General features: G+C 46.5%; 1 protein-coding gene across 1 annotated transcript in view; it reads left to right on the top strand.

The window, feature by feature from the left end:
- The window catches only part of LOC124015263 (voltage-dependent P/Q-type calcium channel subunit alpha-1A-like), a 215,792-nt gene that overhangs the window by 116,582 nt on the left and 85,138 nt on the right, over nucleotides 1-14,072 (top strand). The window contains exons 19-25 of the mRNA XM_046330377.1: nucleotides 1,901-2,036; nucleotides 3,075-3,706; nucleotides 3,891-4,252; nucleotides 4,480-4,615; nucleotides 4,872-5,001; nucleotides 5,458-5,517; nucleotides 5,688-5,794. Coding sequence (XP_046186333.1) covers nucleotides 1,901-2,036; nucleotides 3,075-3,706; nucleotides 3,891-4,252; nucleotides 4,480-4,615; nucleotides 4,872-5,001; nucleotides 5,458-5,517; nucleotides 5,688-5,794 — 1,563 coding nt within the window. The remainder of the gene's footprint in view (nucleotides 1-1,900; nucleotides 2,037-3,074; nucleotides 3,707-3,890; nucleotides 4,253-4,479; nucleotides 4,616-4,871; nucleotides 5,002-5,457; nucleotides 5,518-5,687; nucleotides 5,795-14,072) is intronic.

The following is a 14,072-nucleotide window of genomic DNA, read 5'->3' as shown; positions in this document are numbered from 1 at the left end:
AAGACCTGGGTAACGGTTTGTGACTTGAGATATCCGCTGTAAGAGAACATGTGGCTATGATTGTCTCTCTGCCTAGTTGTAGATAGAAACTGCCTTCCTTTGAAGGGCAGTCTGTGTTTGGTAGAATGAATGGAGAGATGTGTAGATACCCTGAAGACAGTGCAATAGAATATGTGCAACAGAGACTAAATGTGAGCTAGAGAGATATGGACGCCTGTGTAGTGGAAGAGAGATGTGCATCCTGAGAGAGAAATAGTATGCGAAAAGTCTAGAGGGATACATAAAGTTTGTGCAAGAGAAAGAAAGGTGAAAAATGGGGAGAGAAAGAGAGGAAGATAAAAAGAGAAAGAAAAGGAGAACAGAATAGAAATGGAGAGATAGATGAATAGAGACATTGCAAGATGGTTGTCTGAGCAGTGTGAGTTGAAATGTGTGTGTGTGTGTGTGTGTGTGTGTGTGTGTGTGTGTGTGTGTGTGCGTGCGTGCGTGCGTGCGTGCGTGCGTGCGTGCGTGCGTGCGTGTTGGTGAGGTTTGAGGAGTGTGTTGCCTCATTCACACTATAGGGCCGACCCTAAATGTACTGTACTGGCTCATATATCGTTTTTTCACGTGGTTCTTTCCAGCATGGTTCCAGCCACTCTGGTGGATGCGAAGCCAGGTCAGCCCAGTACAGCTCTGCTTGGCTAGGTTCTGGTTGGTCATATAGTGTGAATTGGGCACGCGTGTGTTCTCTGTGTCATGTCACTCACCGACTGTTTCCCTCCTCAGCGAGAAAGTAAACAGCACAGGTCACAACGCTTCCGACCCCTTTCTGGACTGGTATTTACTCATTTATACTCCTTCTGTTTCTTTTCGCCCACTTTTCCTTTCCTCTCCTCCTTTAGACCATCCTGTTTTAATTATCTCCCCCTAATTATGATTTTTTTACTCCTTTGCTTTTTTGTTGTTTTTTGAGTTGGCTTATTCTGAGTATACTTTCTGTTGGCTGCTCCCCGCAGTATGGCTGTGGCTTTACTGTGGTTGACTGTGGTCCCTGGGAAAGGGAGTTAGTGGGGCCGGGGCGCCATTTTGGTTCTTTCGTTGACAACATCTCAAATGGCACCCTATTCCCCATATAGTGCACTACTGTTGACCTGAGCCTTTCATAAGAGTCGTGCAAAATATGGAGAATAGAGTGTTATCTGAGGTTTGCCCTTTTTTCTCAGAACTTCCATTTTCAGTCTTTTTGTTGATGATTCCATTTTGGTTCCTTCGTTGGGTCCTTTTGGGTTTGGTTTCCTGGTCGACTGTGTAATATTCTAACCTTGCCTCAATATCATTCTCCATCTTGTGCCTCTCTCTGTGTGGTTTCCCAAAGTGGGGCTGGTCTGCCCACTGCTTTGGGAAACTGTGGTCGACCATACTCCTTCAGTAGCTCTGTGTTTCTGCCCTGTAGGTCCAGCAAGGTGACCCTTTACATGTGTGTGTGTGAGCTCTATAGTGTGTGTTTGTGTATTTGCTTGTGTTTATATTTCTGTATACCTGTGTATGTAGGTTTCTGTATGTCTGTGTGTTTGTATATTTGTAAATGGACTCAGATACCACTGCTTAACCTGATATTTGACACTCTCTTAACCTCCCCACCCATCCTCTCTTTTCTCTCCCTCTATGCCTCCCCTCCTTCTCCTCTGCTCTCCATCATGCTTTCTGTCTCTATTTCTTAACCTCTCTTTTCTCATCGCTCTTCTCCCCTTTCATCCAACTCTCTGTCCATCTGTCTCACCTTTCCTCCATCTCGCCTCCCTCTTCTTCCTCTCGCCTGCTCTCTTCTCTCATCTCATCTCTTCTATCCTCTACCTCTCTCTCGGTCCCCCTCTCTCTGTCCCTCCTCTCATCCTTTCCCCTCTCTCCGTCCCTGTAGTAAGGAGCAGCAGAAGAACAATAAGGGTGGTAATAAGTCTGTGTGGGAACAGAGAACCAAGGAGCTGAGGAAACAGACTCTAATGACCAGCAGAGAGGCCCTCTACAACGAACTGGACCCAGAGGACCGCTGGAAGGCAAGGAGAGAGGGAGGGAGGGAGGGAGGGAGGGGGGAAGGCTGGAAGGAAAGGAAGGAGAGAGGAGGGAGGGGGAGGCTGGAAGGAAGGGAAGGAGAGAGGAGGGAGGAGGGAGGCTGGAAGGAAGGAAGGGAAGGGAGAGAGGAGGGAGGGGGAGGCTGGAAGGAAGGGAAGGAGAGAGGGAGGGAGGGGGAAGGCTGGAAGGAAGGGAAGGAGAGAGGAGGGAGGGGGAAGGCTGGAAGGAAGGGAAGGAGAGAGGAGGGAGGGGGGAGGCTGGAAGGAAGGGAAGGAGAGAAGGAGGAAGGGAAGGAGAGAGGGAGGAAGGGAAGGAGAGAGGGAGGAAGGGAAGGAGAGAGGGAGGGGGGGAAGGCTTGAAGGAAGGGAAGGAGAGTGGAGGGATGGAAAGGGGTTGCACAATTGAATGCATTCAATCAAAATGTGTCTACCGCATTTAACCTGAATCAGAGAGGTGAGGGGGCTGCCTTAATCGTCATCCACGTCATTGGTGCCAGGGGAGCAGTTGCTGTGGTTTTAACTGCCTTGCTCAAGGGCAGATGTTTCCACCTTTCGGTTACTGTCCCAAGCTCTAACTTCTAGGCTACCTGCCACCCCAGAGAGGGGGGTAAAGAAGGGAGGTGGGTAAGGAGGAAGGGAGACAGTAAGAGACAACAAACCAAATGGAGAAGGGTGGAGAGAGCGATGGAACACAGAAAGGGGAGAAATTACGAAAGTTGGTAACACTTTTTATTGGTCTGGGTTAAGCTGCTTGATACTTTCGGGTACTTACCTCATATAGTTCATCATAATTGATAACTACCTGGTAATTACCGGGTGCCAAATGTAACATACTGGTTGGTGCCTTTGTCAATTTACCAATAATTGAATCAAGTTTTTGAGCTTTATAGGTGGTTATATGACCTCTGGGATGCTAACGATATTATGCCTCTCCTTGATTCCGCCTGGCCTTCTTCGTCCGTCCCCTGCTTACAACTCTCCCAACCCAACCTTTCCCTCCCTCCCCCCTCCCCTTTCTTCCAGGTGAACTACTCCCGCCACATCCGTCCTGACATGAAGACCCATACAGACCGCCCTCTAGTGGTGGACCCCCAGGAGAACCGCAACAACAACACCAACAAGACCACCAAAGAGCCTGACCCCCGCCTCAGCCAGCAGCACGCTGACGAGCTGGTCCGCAAGCAGACACACGTCCACGAGAGAGGAGGTGGGGGAGGAGGAGGTGGGGGCTCAGGGTCTGGTTCAGGCCCTGGAAGGCCTTACGATAGGGCAGACTCTACGGAGAGCCGCAGGAGCCGTAAGGAGAGCAAGGAGCACCAGGAACTCCAACACCATCACTCCTCCCATACCCGCCTAGATGCAACGATGCTGGGACAGAGTGGAGAGGAGAGGCCCCAGAGAAGGCACCACCACCCACGGGGCCAGGTGGGCTCATCGGAGCACAGGAAACCCCGCCAGCACCGCATGCCCCCAGAGGACGAAGAGGGTGGAGGTGGAGGAGGGGAAAGGCGACACAAGAGCAGGGGGACAGAAGGAGAAGGCGAGGGGGAGCAAGAAGGGGGTGATGGAGGTGAGAGGAGGCAGAGACGGCATCGCCATGGCACTCAGTCAGGGTGTGATGGTGAGGGGAAGAGGACGCGTCAACACCGCAGGAAGTGAGGGAGACCCTGACACACACAGACACACACACATATATACGCACTCACACTTTCCTCTGTCAACCAGTGTCCTTATACAGTAGTTCTCAGAACCTTTCTGACATTTCCCTACTCCTTCTCTTCCATCAATCTCTCTCGTTTCTCCCCCTCTTCCTTTCTTTCCATCTCTTTCCCTCTATAGGGATGGTCCCAACCTGTCCACCACACGGCCCATCCAGAAGAGCCTCTGTAGACAGGACAGCCAGTACAGCGAGGACATGGATAATGTCATGAACAGTAAATTGGCCACCAGCCAGCCCCAGCTACCCCCAGGCTCCACCCAGCAGCCCTGCCCAGCCTCGGGTCTCCCCAGCCCAGCCAACCACAATACTCCAGGCCCAGGCTTCGGCCCTGCAGGCCTCAACACTCACCTGACCAACAGCAGCTCCCACCTGGGCCTAGATGGAAGCTTGGTTCCTGCATACGGAAGTAGCACCCGGATACCGGACCACACGGCAGTGGACATACCACCCATGTTTCCTTCCCACAACGCCATATTGCAGGGTGAGAGAGAGGGAAGAAAGAGGAGGGGACGGGGATGGAGGGAGACTGTGTATGACCAAGGTTTATCAGGTCACTTCTTCAGTCAAAACATTGAGAAACAGCCACACATGCCATGCTATTTCTGAATTCTTATTTCTTCCCTTCATTCTTCCCTGTGCTCTCCTATCCACCCCCTCCCTCCCCCTCTGTCTCTCTCTCTCCTCCCTCTCTTTCTTGCATCCCTCCAGTCAATAAGAATGCTAACACGGAGCCTCTGCCTAAGAAGGAGGATAAGGAGGATGATGATGATGAGAAGGGTGATGAAGATGGACCCAAACCAATGCCTCCCTATAGCTCCATGTTCATCCTCTCTACCACCAACCCGTATGTGGGCACATGCATGCACACACACACACAATCACAATCACACACACACGTATATTCATTATTAATTATATTAATGATGCATTTTATGTGTTTGTTGCAATGTGTGTGTGTGTGTGTGTGTGTGTGTGTGTGTGTGTGTGTGTGTGTGTGTGTGTGTGTGTGTGTGTGTGTGTGTGTGTGTGTGTGTGTGTGTGTGTGTGTGTGTGTGTGTGTGTGTGTGTACGTGCGTGCGTGTGCGTGTGTGTGTGATCAGGTTCCGGAGACTATGCCACTACATTGTGACTCTGAAATTCTTTGAGTTTGGTATCCTGTCTACCATCGCTATGAGCAGTATCGCCTTGGCAGCAGAAGACCCCGTCTGGCCAGAATCACCTCGCAACAATGTGAGACACTCAATGCTAGCTCCGTGTCCGTATTAGCTTATATTTACTCTCCATGCTAACTTAGCTATTAGCTAACTTTTACTTTACCCTCTGGGCTAACCTAGCTAGTTTGGCTAGCTTCTACTTTACCCTCCAAGCTAACTTAGCTATATAGCTAACTTCTACTTTACCCTCAATGCTAACTTAGCTATTATAGTTAACTTCTACTTTCCCCTCCATGCTAACTTAGCTATTATAGCTAACATCTACTTTACCCTCCATGCCAACTTAGCTATTATAGCTAACTTCTACTTTACCCTCAATGCTAATTTAGCTATTATAGCTAACTTCTACTTTACCCTCCATGCTAACTTAGCTATAAGCTAACTCTTACTTTACCCTCCATGCTAACTGAACTATTAGCGAGCTTCTACTTTACGTCTGCTAACTCTGTGTCCTCTCTCTCCCTTTATGCAGGTTCTGCGCTACTTTGACTATGTGTTTACGGGAGTGTTCACCTTTGAGATGTTGATTAAGGTAATTCTGAATCTATTTCACTCTAGCTATACTTGTAATTTTTTGACGAGAGACAATCAATAACAAAACATATCCACTCTCTCTGTCGCCCTCACTCTAACGCCCCCCCCCACTCTCTCTCACTTTCCCCCTCCTCCTCTCTCTCTCCATCCCCCACACCTCTCTCTCAGATGGTGGATCTGGGCCTGGTGTTGCACCAGGGCTCCTATTTCCGTGACCTGTGGAACATCCTGGACTTTATAGTGGTTAGTGGTGCTCTGGTGGCCTTCGCCTTCACGTAAGTTACCCTCCTGCCCCGTCATCTCCTCTCCCCCAACTCTCTCTCTTTCTCTCTCTCTTGTCCTGCCGGCTGCCCCATCTCCTCCTCTCCCCCATCTTCCCCTCTCTCTCCTCTCCTCTCTGCCCCTCTCTCTGCTTTCCTTGCAAAGGGTCACAACGTCACTGCGCAGACAGCCTCACAGGCGCCCTGGAGCAAAGCCCCACTCTCTCTCTCTCCTCTATCGCTCTCTCTTCTGTTGCTCTCTCTTCTGTCACTCTCTCTTCTGTCACTATCTCGTCTCTTTATATCCCATGCTCTTGTTCTGTCTCATGTTCACACTCCCACGCTCTCTCTCTCTCCTGTCTCACTCTGTCTCAGTCTTAGCTCCTCTGTCTTGCTCTGTCTCACTCGATTAACAACCTTCCCACAACCTTCCCATAGCATCCAACTCCCCAGGCTACTGGCACTACCATTTCCCCAATGCCCCTTTCAATCATTGTTTGCCAGAGTCAACCCCTTTCCTCTCCTCCTGTCCTTTATCCCGCTCCCCATCTCACCTGCCTCCCTCGCTCCTCGTTTCTACTTCTCCCCCCTGCGGTCCAACACTATCCCCCTCCACCCTTTCTCTCCCAACGTCCACTATGCCCCCCTCTCTCGCTCCTCTCCTCCCCCTTATCTCCCGTGGGTGTGAGGACCACCCCAGGCACCTGTAACCCTTTAGTGTCCCGGGCGGTTCTGGAGCTGAGGGGCCTGAGCCACACCCCTCCTCCACCCCTCCTACGGAGCAGGTATTTCAGCTTCCTTCTTCTGCACGCCACTGCCTGAGCTTGGGCTGGGAGTGGGACAGGTGCTATGGCTGGTGATGAAGCTGGTACTATCGCTGGGGCTGGAGCTTGGTGTGGGATGAAGAAGGGTGCCTTAATGAAATAAAGGTTTAGGATGGGGGAAGTTTTGGGTCTAAGGCTAAATGGAATGGGAGCTGGGGGTCTGGGGAAAGAGAAGTGCTGGGTCTAAGGCTAAATGGAACGGGAGCTGGGGGTGTGGGGAAAGAGAAGTGCTGGGTCTAAGACTAAATGGAACACGAGCTGGGGGTCTGGGGAAAGACAAGTTCTGGGTCTAAGACTAAATAGAACGGGAGCTGGGAATCTGGGGAAAGAGAAGTGTTGGGTCTAAGGCTAAATGGAACGGGAGCTGGGGATCTGGGGAAAGAGAAGTGTTGGGTCTAAGGCTAAATGGAACGGGAGTTGGGGGTCTGGGGAAAGAGAAGTTCTGGGTCTAAGGCTAAATGGAACGGGAGTTGGGGGTCTGGGGAAAGAGAAGTTCTGGGTCTAAGGCTAAATGGAACGGGAGCTGGGGGTCTGGGGAAAGAGAAGTGTTGGGTCTAAGGCTAAATGGAGCTGGGGGTGTGGGGAAAGAGAAGTTCTGGGTCTAAGGCTAAATGGAACGGGAGCTGGGGGTCTGGGGAAAGAGAAGTGTTGGGTCTAAGGCTAAATGGAGCTGGGGGTCTGGGGAAAGAGAAGTTCTGGGTCTAAGGCTAAATGGAACAGGAGCTGGGGGTCTGGGGAAAGAGAAGTGTTGGGTCTAAGGCTAAATGGAGCTGGGGGTCTGGGGAAAGAGAAGTTCTGGGTCTAAGGCTAAATGGAGCTGGGGGTCTGGGGAAAGAGAAGTGTTGGGTCTAAGGCTAAATGGAGCTGGGGGTCTGGGGAAAGAGAAGTGTTGGGTCTAAGGCTAAATGGAGCTGGGGGTGTGGGGAAAGACAAGTGTTGGGTCTAAGGCTAAATGGAGCTGGGGGTCTGGGGAAAGACAAGTGTTGGGTCTAAGGCTAAATGGAGCTGGGGGTCTGGGGAAAGACAAGTGCTGGGGTTGTAGCTGGGATCAGGATGGGGTAAAAAAGAAGAGGGTTAAGGTTGAGACAAGGGTGTTAGGGCTGGAGTGGGGGTGGGAGCAGGTGGGGTTGAGTGAAGAGAGGAGTAGTTCTTGGAATAGTACATTGATACATTGACCCTCTTGAAAATAGATGCTGAGTCTTAATGTGACTACCTGGACCGACACAGGATAGATCAACATCCTTCTTAAGGATGACGCAGAATACAGTTCCCATGCAGGAATATCACTCAGCGGAATTTCAGAGAGCCACCTATAGTTTTTGATAAAACTCAAACTTTCATTAAACTTTCATTAAAATACACATTCAAAGTAGTGAATTAAAGCTACACTCATTGTGAATCTATCCACCAAGTCAGATTTGTAAAATGCTTTTCGGCGAAAGCATGAGAAGCTATTGTCTGATAGCATGTACCCCCAAAATACTGCAACGTCACCTAACACGACAGATTTTGCGGTAGCCGGCGCTACCCAAAACACAGAAATAAAATATAAAACATTCATTACCTTTGACGAGCTTCTTTCTTGGAACTCCTAGATGTCCCATAAACATTTATTTGGGACTTTTTTTCCGATTAAATCGGTCCATATATAGCCTAGATATCGATCTATGAAGACTGTGTAATCAAGGAAAAAACTGAGTTTGATAACACAACGTCATTTAAAAAAATTAAAAATGTAGACGATAAACTTTCACAAAACACTTCGAAATACTTTTGTAATGCAACTTTAGGTATTAGTAAACGTTAATAATCTATCAAATTGATCACGGGGCGATGTGTATTCAATAGCTCCACGTCTTGAAATCATGTCCGGATATTTCTCAACCAAAACATCCTGTCGGAGACCGGAAGAAATCGGCTGCCTTGTTTCGGTTTGACCAAGAAACAAATCTGAAATAAATGACAAGACTAATGACATCGTGTGGAAGCTGTAGGTATTGCAACCTCGGCCCCATTTAATATGGGTCACTTTTAACAATTGGTTGAAGTGGCGCATGGATATATTTTCCCATTTTCAGTGATCAATTTTCCTGCACTTTTCAATGAAACGCACGTTCTGTTATAGTCACAGCCGTGATGTAACCAGTTTTAGAAACGTCTGAGTGTTTTCTATCCACACATACTAATCATATGCATATACTATATTCCTGGCATGAGTAGCAGGGCGCTAAAATGTTGTGCGATTTTTAACAAAAAGCTGCGAAAATTCGCATCCTCCCTAAGAGGTGACTACCTGGACCGACACAGGATAGATCAACAGGGTCTTAATGTGACTACCTGGACCGACACAGGATAGATCAACAGAATCTTAATGTGACTACCTGGACCGACACAGGATAGATCAACGGAGTCTTAATGTGACTACCTGGACCGACACAGGATAGATCAACAGACTAAAGGGAATGGTTGGGTTGGGTGTGATGCTGAAATTTGGGTAGGCTTAAAAGGGTTGTTTTTGGACTGTGCTAGAATTATGAACTTTTTCATGATCCAGACCTCTTATCGTATACTGTGGCGCCTGAATTGGTGTCCAATATTTCTCTAGGCTGGTTGATTTAGACCTAGGATATGATTTTACAATGAATTTATACATAGTTGCATGATATGAAGTCATTGGTTAAGGCTTGTGAGTTGATTATTGTACATGCTACCTGAACACATAGTGCATGAGTTATTCTGACAGTATTGATATGAGTCTTTCCACGCTAACCCAGTCCCCATATACAGGTGGATCATTGAACAATGGAAAAACATGGCGACCAGGGCATTTTGATGCACTCAATTCAGGAATTGAATTTGAAATGTTGAACCCCTTCAAAGAAAATACTGGGATATTTTCTAAACCATTCATTCCATTTCAACGGATCATCTGAATTGACTGAATCAAAGTGGAAACGAAAGCCCAACCCTAAAGGAAAGCACGGGTATGAGGATGATGTGCACATAAGCATGCATACATACTTGAGGTCCATATACATGCATCTAAGAATGGGAATGGCTATAACTAACAGTAATTTATGTAATGCATATGAAGAACTTATCATAGCTCAGAGTATATGATCATTCATTAGCTGATAGGGGTGTTGCGTGTTTCGCAAAAAGAAATCACTCCGCTTTGTATCTTCCCAAGCATGTCTAATACCTCCCCAGGGAAGGTCCCTTTCCTCCACCCTTACTCCCTAGGCCCTAACACTAGCTCCCATTGCTTAACCCTTTGCTTCCCCTCCAAAGAGAGGGGTTACAGATTACCGTTACAGCGGGCATGCAGTTTTCTTCTCCTTTAAGGGAGAAAGATAGAAAAAGATACCTGGATGTGCTTGCAGAATACTCCCTCCTTCCTTCCCCCCTCCCTCCCTCACTCCATCCCACACTCCATCCCTCACTCCATCCCTCACTCCTTTACTCTGCTCCTGTGGAGAGAAACAAACTGTTGACCAATCCCATTTACATTCCTCCTTCTCCTCCTCACTCCGTTTTCCTGATCTCCAACTGGATAGGTTCATAGAATGTTAGCATTGCCCAGCTAGCATTAGCATCATTACAATTGCCTATCCAATCATTTCACATCTGCAGTCATGTGAAGGAGATGAAGGAAAATATGATTTGTAGGAATATTTGGACACTCAAGGTAGAAGTTGCAAACCACAGATCTAAGACCAGATTGTCCTCCCACAAATCCTAACCTTGCCCGTTAGGCTGGTAAAAACAAATTTGATCCTAGATCAGTGTCTAGGGACAACTTCATACTCTTCCTCTGAGTGGCCGGTGCTCCAGGGAGGCAGTGGCACCCCCTGTCTGTGGGACTGACCCCCTGATCCTGCCATGTTATGTTATGTGTATATGTGTGTGCCACTGTCAAGTGTGTGTGTGTGTGTGTGTGTGTGTGTGTGTGTGTGTGTGTGTGTGTGTGTGTGTGTGTGTGTGTGTGTGTGTGTGTGTGTGTGTGTGTGTGTGTGTGTGTGTGTGTGTGTGTGTGTGTGTGTGTGTGTGTGTGTGTGTGTGTGTGTGTGTGTGTGTGTGTGTGTGTGTTGGAGTATTTCATGTATATATGTGTCTTTCTGTATGTATATATGTGTGTTGCATATATATATATGTGTATATTTCTGTATGTATGTGTTGCATACTGTATATATGTGTTTATCTGAGTGTATATGTATGTTCATGTGTTTCACTTTCTGTGTTAGGCCTGCGTTTTTAGTCTGAAGGTATAATGGAATGTTTGACAAAGGTCCAGGCAGGCAGGCAGGCAGGCAGACAGGCAGGCAGACAGACAGACAGACAGACAGACAGACAGACAGACAGACAGACAGACAGACAGACAGACAGACAGACAGACAGACAGACAGACAGACAGACAGACAGACAGACAGACAGACAGACAGACAGACAGACAGACAGACAGACAGACAGACAGATCAGATTCTGAAAGACTAGTCAGATAGTCCGAGACTCTGATAGATTAGCCAGAGAGACAGAGACTGTTAGATTAGTAAAATAGTCAGACTGATAGATTAGTCAGAGAGACAGAGACTCTGATAGATTAGTCAGATAGACAGAGACTGATAGATGAGTCAGAGAGTCATAGACTCTGATAGATTAGTCAGAGAGACAGAGACTGATAGATGAGTCAGAGAGTCATAGACTCTGATAGATTAGTCAGAGAGACAGAGACTGATAGATTAGTCAGATAGTCAGAGACTCTGATAGATGAGTCAGAGAGTCATAGACTCTGGTAGATTAGTCAGAGAGACAGAGACTGATAGATTAGTCAGATAGTCAGAGACTCTGATAGATGAGTCAGAGAGTCATAGACTCTGATAGATTAGTCAGAGAGACAGAGACTGATAGATTAGTCAGATAGTCAGAGACTCTGATAGATGAGTCAGAGAGTCAGAGACTCTGATAGATTAGTCAGAGAGACAGAGACTGATTGATTAGTAAAATAGTCAGAGACTCTGATAGATTAGTCAGAGACAGAGACTGATAGATTAGTCAGATAGTCAGAGACTCTGATAGATTAGTCTGAGAGACAGAGACTGATAGATTAGTCAGAGAGAAAGAGACTCTAATAGATTAGTCAGAGAGAAAGAGACCCTGATAGATTAGTCAGATGGACAGAGACTGATAGATTAGTCAGATGGACAGAGACTGATAGATTAGTCAGAGAGACAGAGACTGATAGATTAGTCAGATAGTCAGAGACTCTGATAGATCAGTCAGAGTGACAGAGACTCTGATAGATTAGTCAGAGAGACAGAGACTGATAGATCAGTCAGAGAGAAAGAGACTCTGATAGATTAGTCAGAGACAGAGACTAATAGATTAGTCAGAGAGACAGAGACTGATAGATTAGTCAGAGAGACAGAGACTGATAGATTAGTCAGAGAGACAGAGACTCTGATAGATTAGTCAGAGAGACAGAGACTCTGATAGATTAGTCAGAGAGACAGAGACTCTGATAGATTAGTCAGAGAGACAGAGACTCTAATAGATTAGTCAGAGAGACAGAGACTGATAGATTAGTCAGAGAGACAGAGACTGATAGATCAGTCAGAGAGAAAGAGACTCTGATAGATTAGTCAGAGACAGAGACTAATAGATTAGTCAGAGAGACAGAGACTGATAGATTAGTCAGAGAGACAGAGACTGATAGATTAGTCAGAGAGACAGAGACTCTGATAGATTAGTCAGAGAGACAGAGACTCTGATAGATTAGTCAGAGAGACAGAGACTCTGATAGATTAGTCAGAGAGACAGAGACTCTAATAGATTAGTCAGAGAGACAGAGACTGATAGATTAGTCAGATAGTCAGAGACTCTGATAGATCAGTCAGAGTGACAGAGACTCTGATAGATTAGTCAGAGAGACAGAGACTGATAGATCAGTCAGAGAGAAAGAGACTCTGATAGATTAGTCAGAGACAGAGACTAATAGATTAGTCAGAGAGACAGAGACTGATAGATTAGTCAGAGAGACAGAGACTGATAGATTAGTCAGAGAGACAGAGACTCTGATAGATTAGTCAGAGAGACAGAGACTCTGATAGATTAGTCAGAGAGACAGAGACTCTGATAGATTAGTCAGAGAGACAGAGACTCTAATAGATTAGTCAGAGAGACAGAGACTGATAGATTAGTCAGAGAGACAGAGACTGATAGATTAGTCAGAGAGACAGAGACTGATAGATTAGTCAGAGAGACAGAGACTCTGATAGATTAGTCAGAGAGACAGAGACTGATAGATTAGTCAGAGAGAGTGACTGATAGATTAGTCAGAGACAGAGACTGATAGATTAGTCAGAGACAGAGACTGATAGATTAGTCAGAGACAGAGACTGATAGATTAGTCAGAGACAGAGACTGATAGATTAGTCAGAGACAGAGACTGATAGATTAGTCAGAGACAGAGACTGATAGATTAGTCAGAGACAGAGACTGATAGATTAGTCAGAGACAGAGACTGATAGATTAGTCAGAGACAGAGACTGATAGATTAGTCAGAGAGACAGAGACTCTGATAGATTAGTCAGAGAGACAGAGACTGATAGATTAGTCAGAGAGACAGAGACTGATAGATTAGTCAGAGAGACAGAGACTGATAGATTAGTCAGAGAGACAGAGACTCTGATAGATTAGTCAGAGAGACAGAGACTGATAGATTAGTCAGATAGACAGAGATTGATATAGTAGTAAAATAGTCAGAGGCTCTGATAGATTAGTCAGAGAGACAGAGACTCTGATAGATTAGTCAGAGAGACAGAGACTCTGATAGATTAGTCAGAGAGACAGAGACTCTGATAGATTAGTCAGACTGATAGATTAGTCAGAGAGAGACTGATAGATTAGTCAGATAGACAGAGACTGATAGATTAGTCAGAGAGACAGAGACTCTGATAGATTAGTCAGAGAGACAGAGACTCTGATAGATTAGTCAGAGAGACAGAGACTGATAGATTAGTCAGAGAGACAGAGACTGATAGATTAGTCAGAGAGACAGAGACTCTGATAGATTAGTCAGAGAGACAGAGACTCTGATAGATTAGTCAGAGAGACAGAGACTCTGATAGATTAGTCAGAGAGACAGAGACTCTGATAGATTAGTCAGAGAGACAGAGACTGATAGATTAGTCAGAGAGACAGAGACTGATAGATTAGTCAGAGAGACAGAGACTCTGATAGATTAGTCAGAGACAGAGACTGATAGATTAGTCAGAGAGACAGAGACTGATAGATTAGTCAGAGAGACAGAGACTCTGATAGATTAGTCAGAGAGACAGAGACTGATAGATTAGTCAGAGAGACAGAGACTGATAGATTAGTCAGAGAGACAGAGACTCTGATAGATTAGTCAGAGACAGAGACTGATAGATTAGTCAGAGAGACAGAGACTGATAGATTAGTCAGATAGA

The sequence above is a fragment of the Oncorhynchus gorbuscha genome, linkage group LG26 (assembly GCF_021184085.1).
Source record: "Oncorhynchus gorbuscha isolate QuinsamMale2020 ecotype Even-year linkage group LG26, OgorEven_v1.0, whole genome shotgun sequence".
NCBI lineage: Eukaryota > Metazoa > Chordata > Actinopteri > Salmoniformes > Salmonidae > Oncorhynchus > Oncorhynchus gorbuscha.
The sequence above is the reverse complement of the archived record's forward strand: the minus strand, read 5'-3'. Positions and strand labels throughout refer to the sequence as shown.